Source organism: Neltuma alba, unplaced genomic scaffold (assembly GCF_004799145.2).
Source record: "Neltuma alba isolate B1F8T4 unplaced genomic scaffold, ASM479914v2 tig00013074_pilon, whole genome shotgun sequence".
In the NCBI taxonomy this organism is placed as follows: domain Eukaryota; kingdom Viridiplantae; phylum Streptophyta; class Magnoliopsida; order Fabales; family Fabaceae; genus Neltuma; species Neltuma alba.
Genome location: NW_021637407.1, coordinates 20410 through 31719, shown reverse-complemented (window position 1 = coordinate 31719; position 11310 = coordinate 20410). Strand labels below are relative to the sequence as shown.

Sequence of the window (11310 nt, the reverse complement as noted above, 5' to 3'; positions counted from 1 at the left end):
TTCCCACTCTATAAACTGCCACTCTTAGATCAACCAAGGGTAAAAAGAAAATTTTACGTACAAACCCCAAACTCGATCACTTCTATCATCAACAATTACACACGCCTCACACAACCTCAACAACCTTGCAATGCATATTTGGAAGCTTGTCAAGCAAATCCACTGTTAACATAGACGCTTTCGGTTTCGTCTTCATGGTCATCCTCTGATCAGCCGAAGAATTATGATCCCACATGTTAAACGAACCTGTCCAGTTACTAGTGTTCCTTTCACATGCACCCAGCCACTTTGCTTGCATGTACCTTTGTTTCCTCCATGGTCCCAGGTGCATTTTCTTCTGCTCCATGCACTTCTTCGCCGCCATGCACATTATCTTTATCACGTTGCTTAGTCTTTCTGTTTTCCCCACAAACACCTCAGGCAACCGCCGCACCAGGCGGTTGTAGTCCTCGCTTCCTCTTGCCATCTCGAACTCCGCCCGGAAGTTCAGCTCTATGATCACCCTCACCTCTCCTTTCTTTGAGCTTGTGCTGTCTATCACATCTACAAAACTGTGTTCTCCTGCAGATATCATCACGGTCGTGTTCAACGTTAATAAACCGTTTATCCATGAAATTTTTTGTCATCATACTATTAAATTAAACTGCTTTAACTTTTCCTCTCATTGCCCAGTTGTCTAAACTTATCCTACGAATATAAATATTAAAAAGTGCCTGCGATGCAAAGGATGGAGATAAAATATATAAATATTCACGAGTTGCGAGATAATCATGTCCAAAAGATACAGAGAGTTCTTTTAGATATATTTTTTTTACTCTGTTGATGGTGGGTATATAAACATATGTATGTATGGCGACCATAAAAAATTAAAGTCTCAATGACTTAGATATGATATATATTGTGTTATTATACTTACACCTCTTTATCCGACCATGGTTAGTGGCTTCACCTCATATGTTGAAAACGACGTCGACGCAAATAGGCGAATATAGACTTACTTAGGTTATACACGTTATAATTTTTAATACCATAATGGTCATTATCTAATGAGTTTAAGAGAGTGTTTGGGTAAAAACTAAATCATGATTTTAAAAGTGTTTTTATGGTATGTAAAATAAATATGTAGAAAAAATTGTCTCATTTTGTGAAAAATACTTCTGAAAAGCATTTTTTTAGTGCTTCCAAACACCCTTTGACTCGATCAGCTAAAGTAGTAATTATCTAGTGACATGAAAAAGACTTTACAACTAGCTATATATATAGGAAAGAACAGACAATCTAGCTATAATATAACGTAGGCTCTAAGATCTACATATTCATGTGGTATGAGATTTATGTAATAAAAGGGAACCATATATGGGTGGGTAGACAGTTTCATTATTTACTCTCATCTACTCCATGGTTAGTGTGGCTTCTGTATATCATATGTATTGAAAGTGAAATGCATTTAAAAAAAAAAGATATCATATGATCTATGTTTGCCAAGTCGCAACGTGCCCCCTATACCTTATAATTTTTATTACAATAATGGTCATGATCTATGCACGTATTAGTCTAACTCGACGGCTAAAGAAATAATAGCTTAGTGATATGAAAATAACATCTATAATTAGATAAAAAAGCCAAAAGAAGCTAATTAACTCAATATGGGTTCGACCTACCAGATTTGTTTAGACACGAAAGGCCAGAAAAGTTGCCATTTTTTTTTGGGACCAAAAGGAAAAAGTTACCGTACACAGTCGGATTTAAATTTAAAATACCATGAACATAAGAAACAGATTGAACAAAACTATATCTGGCTTTGTGGAGATGAATAGGTTGGAAATGGGTGAGGAAGAAGATCGGAAATGATGGAAAGGCACCTTAATCATAAGCTTAAAGAATATTCCATCAGCGACGACGGAATGATGCAGTAATAGTATGCACATAGTAATGCGTTCTGAAATTCCAAAAATACCCTACCAAAATCTGAAAAACTAGCTACTATATATGCCACAAAAATCTTTTGTTTTTTTTTTTCCATTACTTTTTCACTTCTATCCTTATTCAGAGAGATATTCCCTCCACTTTTACTTACTATGTTAGCAATTATATTTTTATATCCATGGTTATTGCATTCCTTTCACTATTTCGCTTTGTAATACTTTGAAAAATCTTTTCAACATGCTAGACAAACATAAAACTTGTGAGGAGAAAACATATATATACCTGCTGGAATATCCTTGGAGGTTCTCCATTTAGTTTTACAGAGGGCAGAGTTATAGCCCAGACTCTGGAGGCGCCTAGAAACGTCTCTCATCAAGCATCGTCGGCAGCCGATGAGGGCCACTTGTGAGCCACAACTACACGCTGTTTCGGCGTTCTGTATCTCCTTCAGCGCTTCTTTCGTTGCGTTCCTCACCCCCGTCTCTATTGAACTTGTTCTGCATATTACACTCTGCAATTCCCATTATGCTATCTCGTTAATTATTTCATAATAAATTACGCCCTCGAGAGATTTACCAACATTCATTAAAGTGCTCCTAATTGCTGGTATTGTCTGTTTTCTTTTCAACACATGCATGATCTCTGTTTTAAAGTGCATATATAGTTATACAGATCCAGTGACCACAACTGACTAAGATTTTAGGCTTAAAATAGAAAAACGAATGAAAATTCGGATAAGATTGCCCGAAAATTAACATTGTCAGTTAATAACTTAACATCTAGCTGTTATCTGATCTGGATATCATAGAAGTAAACTATGCTAACCGATTAAATTGACGAAGAGTATCGTAATGAAAGATTTTAAGTGTAAAATAATTTTTTTCAGGAAAGTTAGCATATATTTTGAAAAAGGATATTTCAGAAATATTTGTGTGAAAGAAAACAGTTTGTAATTAAACAATTAATTCCTGCATTTAAAGTATGCTAAAAAACAGATTCGGCTAAATTTTTTCATCGGTTATCGCAGATCTCATGTTAAAAACGTGAGGAGTGTGTGTGTGATCAAATTCAAAAGGTTTGAACTAAATAAGAAATCAATGAACGTTGCTAAGTTCTTAAATTCACCTGCAAAAGTTGCTGTTGATTGTCCCAGAAGCTACTTTTCTCTTCAGTGGAAGCATCATTTTCTCTCTCTTCAACATCGTCGTCGTCCAGCAACTCGATTTCGTTCGAGCAGCATTCGTCGCTGCTGCTACTTTTAGCCAAAATCTCTCCGTCATCGAGGAAGTCGAACTCTACGTCGCCGACGCTAGGCTGTTCCTCCTCCCGGCGGCAACTGGTCGCAAGAATTCTGGTCATTCTCGGGGCCACGGCGGAGCCTCGCATCGTTGATCACGTGGGGGAAGTTCTCTCTGTTTCCTACCCTCTCCAACAAATTGAAGAGACGGGAAAGAAAGGACTCGGTTTCGCTCTCGGTGTGCAAGATGGATGATGCGCGAATTCTCTTTTATACCAGAACGGGGTTAGCTGGGCCCACTCAGGACCAATTTGGACGATCCAATCGCCGCGCACATGAACATCAATCCTGGCGCTTACGTGGCGGAATCTCGTTGGCCAACTCAGATCGGAATAGTTATAAATTTCGGGTGAAACCCCTCTCGGACAGCCAGGATCCACGTCAGTAGCCCTCCAATAATTTCATCCAATCCCATCATCTGGATATACTCGAATATCCATGATTCATTCTCCATTTTCAAAAAAAATTAAAATACATTTTTAATTCCTTAATTTTGCTCTGAATAAATAATTTGAGTAATAAAACACATTTATGCAAAACTAGTTAAATTAAGTTAAAAAAATTAATTTATTTTAAATAAAGGGCAAAGGTTAGAACCTGTTAAATTAAAAAATTAAATTAAGGGAGGTAACTTCACCGGTAACTCTCAAATTTGATGAGATAATAGTGCTTAACATATTACAAGTGCCATAAAAAATTAACATAAAAATGTTTTAATGGACATTTTAACTATGAGAGTGAAATAAAATTAAAAGAAAAATTTTAATAAATAAAAGTACTATTTTCTTTGCAGCAAACCAATGGAGAAAATTTTTCAAGGGAAAAAAAAAAAAGGGTTGAGACTAGTCTAGAGACATAATAGTGGGTATTTTATGATGCTTCCAGGAGGGTGTGGGCAGCAGAAGAAATGGCGTCTCGGCGGCGACGAAACCGAGAAGAAACGTTGCGGAATCTGGTCCGTTGGATGTATAGGCTTATCCGATAGAGGGTGTAGGTAGGACCCACGTGTCATTTTCCAGATTGTAGTAGAGTGAAATACGCGGCGGCCTGCCTATGGTTTTCTGTTTTCATTGGGCCCCAGGCCACGGGGAGCTCCAATGTTGAGGACTTTTTTGTCATTTGGTTGGGGTACAATAATTGGAATGAGACCACGTCTACAGAAAACGACAAAATTTGGGCGTGGGATGAGCAATGCGTTCCGATATGTGTGCAGATCTGGTCTGCTTTTTACCGCTTTCATACTTGAAGAGTTGGAGTCAATGTTTTAAGAACCGGACCGGACTGGACGGTCGAACCGGTCGAACCGTGACCCGGACTCGTTCGGTTCGGTTTGGACCAAAAACCGTTCATATAGTTGAGCCGGATTGGACCGGAGTTGAGCCGTTATTAAGCCGGAAACCGGAGTTGGACCGGGAACCGGAACGGTTTTCAGAAAACCGGACGGTTTTTTAGCCTGACTGAAAAAATACTAAAATTTTTTTAAAAAAATAGAAGAAAAATAAAAAAATTGATCCCCTTAAATATCCTAATATATTTTTAGACTATTTATAACCATAGAGTATTATTTCATTGAAAATTTTATATATTGTGGTGTTAAAATCGTAAGTCGCTAGTCTTTTTGTTTTAATATTTGGTCTATCGTTTAAAAAAATATTTTGATTTGAATGAATTGATAATTTGTAATATCATTAAATATTTTAAACATACATAAATTTAAATATATAAGGTTTTAGTCCATTTTCAATGATTTCATTATAATTTTAGATTATTTAAATGCATTTCTAATTATTTAATAATTTGATATTTTTCATATATACTAATTATATGTATATAATATTGTTTTAAATTAATTATTGCATCACCGGTCTGACCAAACGGTCCGACCGATCTGACCGATTGAACCATGACCCGTTGATCTTTCCGGTTCGACTTTCGGTCCGGCTTTTAAAACATTGGTTGGAGTAACCTCGAGTATTGTATTACCGAGAGCAGGTGGCAAGCGGCTGCTAAGTAAGCTGGAGAATAAAAATTCAAATTTTAGGAAGAGTTTTTGTTGAGAGAGCTTCCTCGACCAATATTAGTTTTTAAGTGTAAAGTGAGTTAAAAATACCTTAAATTACACCCAAAAAAAACCCCTGGTATTGTATTGAAAAAAAAAAAGGTGACTTAAGCTTAGTTGCTTTTGTTTTTTTTTCCCCAGAGGGTTAGCTATCAATGTGAGAGTCTCAATAGCTGGTAAATTTGTAAATATTTTAATATATCTTTTTCCAAAATCGTGAGTCCGGGATCCCTGCTGCGGGGTCAAGTAAATTCATCAGGCATTCCGGCTGTTAGCTTTTTTTAATTAAAAAATAGTGCTACATCTTATCTTTAATATAATAATTGATTTGATCATAAATATGAGATCTTAATTTATTTTGTCTTTTATATTTATTTATTTTTTTCAAAATAATTCTTGTAATAGTTGCATATGTTAAAAGTTTTATCAAATGATAGTTCTAGTTAATATACATAATTAATAAATATTTTAGGAAAGACAGCATCTATTTATTACAAATAATTAACTTAACAAGCTTTCTTACTCTATTCAAATTAGTCAAGTAACTTTTATATTAAGGATAGGAAGTAATATGAAGTTACTAATTCAACATGTGTCTAATAATTTTGATTCTTTATATTTAGTACAAATTTCTGTACTAAATATAAAATCTAACTTGTAATCTAATTTACACTACCAATCAGTTCTTGTTTTTGCCAATGTCAAGATACCTATTCAATAATCCTTCACAATATTTTTAAAAACACTTTGTAACCGAGTTCAGGAATAAATCATTAAATGTTCCAAATACTCCATTCCTGGTAGGTTTTCAATCAATTGGAAGATATTACTTCAATATGATACAAATTCAAACAAAATCATATAAAATAGCTCAACAAATTAGAAAGAAGGTGGTTTCTACATTCTTGGTCACATATTCTTTTACGTTATGTTTGCATGAATGGAACAATAAGGGAAATATAGGGAGAAGGAATATAGGGTTAATGTTAAATTTTTCAAAAAAATTAATATGCAAGTTATTATAATTTTACCATGTTTTTAATTAGGTTTATGTGGTTTTTTTAATTAAATTTTACGGCCTTTTCACTTACGGATATTGATATTTATACTTGTAAATTATTATTAAAAATAACGCACATGACTATCATTTAACACTAGAACTGTGCACATACTGTGATTCACCCGTCCCTTGTTGGATGCTCATAATGGTTGAAATATTCATTTCAACTATTAGATTCGGTAAATCCGATATTGTTATTTATTGTTATTATTACCTAATGTCAGGATTGGATAATTTGCTGCTGGGAATGTGCAATAGACATGAGTGAATCGGAGAATTAATATGTGGCTCACCCGTTTAACCTATTATAAGTATAATGACTAGCGTCTATAATTGAGAAAAATTTAAGGAATCAGTAAAATATTAAAATGACAAGACTAACGAGTTGGAATTTTCTAATTTTTTTCTCCAAATATTTTGCCCGTGAGTGGCAAACTATGACGTGTTTTTTATTAATGCCGGAGGCAAAATACGACGTTGATGGAACATAAGTGGTCTATCATGCTTCCAGCTCCACATGATATGTGGCCAAAACAACAAAAACCCTGCATGATATGATAATATATCCTGTTTTGTATTGTTCTCCGTAGTGATGAGATTTTATTTATCTCCCAGAAAAATAATACGATGAAATGTGATTTTTTTTTTAAGAAAAAATTATCATGTTTTGGTTTAGGAGTGAAGTTAATCAATAATAAATAAATGAGAGAAGATTAAACAAAAAAAAAAGAGTGTGGTTCACGAATCTTCATGAATGATGATAATGTCAACATAATTAACACATAATTGAATAAAAAAGGACTTCATGAATGATGATAACGTCAACATAATTAACACGTAGTTGAATAAAAAAGGACTAAACACGGTCCACGTGGTGGATTATGACATATTACATCCCATTCTTAATATTCCTCTGGTCTTAAATGTAAGACATTTATACACATCAGTATGAGGGTTTTACATTTAGAATTGGAGGAGTACTACTTTCAATCCTTAATATAAAAGTTAGTTGATTAATTTAAGTAGATTAAAAAAATTAATTAAATTAGTTATTTGTAATAAATAGGTGTGGTCTTTTTTAAAGTATTCTTACCAATCAACTGTACTAGTTATAACTATCATTATTACAGGGACTATTTTGAAAAAAATGAAACAATATAAAAAATAAAATGGATTGAGGTCATATATTTAGAATCAAAATAAAAGTTAAAGTTCTTATATTAAAGGTCACATTTTATGATTGTTTAGGCAAAGTTTCAAACTCTAATGATTCACGCCTTAATTATGCGCGCTCTGCGGTCTCCATGACTCCATCTTTTCACATCTAGGCAAACTAACCCAAGCTCGTGAAATTTGCATATTCCTGTGAATTTTTTTTTTTCCATTTTATTAATCAAATCACACGTGGTTCTTGTTTTTGGCCAAATGGTGAACACTTTGTAAAAATTTAAAAATTATTATAAGTATAGTATTGAAGAACACTTCTCACAAAACAAAACTAATATGATAAGCTGGATTATTGAGTGTAAACTCATTTTCTTTTTAATAAGTAGGATCAATAGTTTGAATCTTGCAAATAAAAACTACTACATATGATCCTTAGTATGAAAAATGGTTAGCTATTTGAGTAGATTAAGAAAGTTTGTTAAATTAGTTATTTATAATAAACAAGTGTTGTCTTTTTTAAAATACATTTACTGATCGTATGTATTAACTAGAACTACTATTTAATGAGATTTTTAACATATACAACTACTACAAGGATTACTTTAAAAAAAATAAATATAAGAGACAAAATGAATTAAGATCTTATATTTATGACCAAATTAAAAGTTAAAATAACTTTTATGTTAAAGAGTTAGAGGTAGTATTTAAAAAAAAAAAAAAGGCAATTGAACTTGATAATATTTAAATTCAACTTGATGGCATCGGATGTCAATAATTATATAAAAATAACTAAATATTAGGTATATCCAAATCTATATCCAAAAGTTTGCAAATATTTAGAGTTAATCCTATTTTGGTGTGTGTTTTGTGAATATATATGCTCTAGAGTTTCAACTGACGAGTTACTATAAGGTCCCTGCAGCAATTCAATAAAAATTCTAATTCCATTGAAGTGCAAAAGTATTTTATAAAAACCTAAATTTATGTATACATAAATTATACATGTCGGTTAGGAAAATTAATATTTAATAAAAACATAAATTCCATTGAAATGCAAAAGTATTTTATAAAAGTATTTTATGGCATTTTTTTTTTTTGTATTTTGGATCCCAAAATCTCTCCCTCTCTCTACTGAACAATGAAGTGGTCAAGTACATAATGAATAATTTACAGAAATTTAAGATGGCAATTATTTAGAAACAAAACCAAAACCACATAATTACTATTTTTCCGAAAACAGAGGGATCATAAAAATAATTAATAAACCATGGCATTCATTGACAAACACTCTATGAAAAAAATCACGTGTCTCTAAGTGCAATGTTTAAATTATTATGATTATCTAATCACTGTTCAACGTTAGATATGATTATCTGATATGTAATTATAAAATATAAATTAATAAAAAAATGCAAAGAAATGCAAACAAGTTATTCAAAACATCGCAAGCAATATGAAGGACGCAAAATTGAGTTCTGATGAAATGTTAGGGGGAGTTGTTATATTCTTCTGTTTAATTATTTTTTTAATGATTTTTTTGCTTATTTTGCTCATGTTATGTTTTGCAATCAATTTGATCTTGACGTGTGCTAGTTTTAGTCATAATGCGTGATTACATCAACGACCATCCCTCATCAAACTGCGGGACCAAAAACCAAAAAGAAATTACAAATAAAAGAAAAAAAGAAAAAGATAAAAAAACCGTGAAAATTATAAAATTCTAAATCAAATATTTTCATAATATATTGTTATTTGTAAATTAATTATTATCAAAACCTATTCAAATATCATAACAAATTCAGATTTTACAATTTTGTCTTTATTTGTTATTTTTCCAATAATAAACTTTTGGTGAAGAAATCATACACGCGGATCCATCCATTATAATTCCTCATCAGAACGATGAGTTACCCTGGGGGCACGGTCATAGCAACGAAAGACTCGTGGGTCCCTTTTTCTTTGTGTGTGTGGGACTGTGGGATAGATCAAGGACTCGTCATCATCAAGTACGCTTTTTCCACATAATGCAAATTAAATTAGATTGATCACTCCATTATCTGTTCAATTATTTTTATGTTTACCTATATTGAGTAAACTACCGTAACAATTGATAATAGAGTATATTTCAGATACCATAAGTCAGGCCACCATTATTTTACTTTCTCTCCAAATAAATAAATGTATGTGCATCTATATATACATATGAACAGTGAAAATTGTTTTGCAGGTGTCTTTAATTTTTAATTTAATACCTATTCTTTTTACTCTCTTTATTAAATTTTTTTTAACTTTACTCGGTTAGCAAAATTAGCTTCTGCAAAGGAGCAAATACTCTTAATAAAACAAAGTCAGAAAAACTAACAGTATTAATAGAAAAATTATTTAAAAATTTAATAATGAGATACTAAATTAAAAATTAAGCTGCAACATAATTTTTTTCCAAGTGGATGTAAATTATTGGCTGTTTTTTTTTTTTTTGTGTGTCCTTGATGAATATTCGCTTGTTGAATTGTCAAATTCAACTGCACGTCCTGCAATAAGTGGTTAGGTGGAGCCATTCATATAGTGCCAACAACAATAATTCAATGACTTTTGGACCACGTCAAGCATTATCCCCTTACATTGATGATGAAAAGGAATCGCTTTCAAGTTATGTTCACCCCTCCTTGGAATGGATTTGATCGATCTCAATAGAGAGGGGGAAAAAAAGGGGTAGGCCATAATAATCCCTCCCATGGATCTTTGTCATTAAAACCTATCAACAATATTAATATAATATTAAGAGATTCAGTTTAAATTAATTAATATTTTGGGTTTTGCGGTTTTTTGCAGTTGCGAGTTTGATCCTTCTACACATAAATATGTTTGTGCGTGTGTATGTTTACCTATAATACAACACGGACGGGCAAAAAGAAAAGGGGGAAAATACCACTTTAGACAAAAATATTTAATACTGAAGACCACAAGTAAGGGTCTTATATAAAACAAGGACGGAGGAAAAAATATTAATTTATATGACTTTGTTTAATTAACATCTAAAGACAGTTAATTTCCAAGATACTCACTAATTTCCCAGATCTATTCCATGATATTACTTCCGGCCTTAATATAAAAGTTTATTTGATTTTTATTTTAGTCTTAAATGTAAGACTCGAGTCCACTTTATCTCTTATATTTATTTATTTTTTTAAGGTGGTCCTTGTAATAATAAAAGTTCTAACCAATACACTTGATTAATAAAGATATTTCAGAAAAGACAATATTTATTTATTACAAATAACCAACTTAATTAATTTTTTTAATTAACTCAAATTAATCAATTACTACCTCCGGTCCTTAATATAAGACTCTGTTTGACTTTTATTTTGATCCTAAATATAAGACCTCAATCTACTTTGTCTCTCATATTTATATATATTTTTTCCACAGTAGCACTTCTAATAATAAGAGTTATAGTCAATATACTTGATTAGTAAGTATATTTTATGAAAGACAACACATATTTAGGATAAATAACTAACTCAACTTACTTTTTTTAATCTTCTAAAATTAGTTAATTGGCTCTTATAATTAAGACCAGAGGTATTTATACCAAAGGACGAGAGGTGATAGTTTTAATACACGATGGAAAGTGAAATGTATAATGAGCTGTTACATATATGCGTTTGTAGAAGACTAGAAGGATCATGGGTGGCGGGATAATAATCTGATTGGTTCAGCATTGGATCTCTCTTTATCAGACTCCAGAACATACAGGTAGGGTTCGTGAAACTTGAGGATTATTATTTTAGGCTGGCCTAG

The 11310-nt window shown here is 32.1% G+C and overlaps 1 protein-coding gene across 1 annotated transcript; it reads right to left on the bottom strand.

Moving 5' to 3' along the window:
* On the bottom strand, positions 1-3383 carry LOC114734083 (uncharacterized). Its single transcript, XM_028921590.1, has 3 exons — positions 3052-3383; positions 2209-2437; positions 1-561 (listed from the first exon to the last, which is right to left on the bottom strand). Exons 1-3 carry the CDS (start codon positions 3310-3312, stop codon positions 107-109), a joined length of 945 nt encoding a protein of 314 aa, XP_028777423.1. The 5' UTR covers positions 3313-3383; the 3' UTR covers positions 1-106.
* Positions 3384-11310: the final 7927 nt, after the last annotated feature.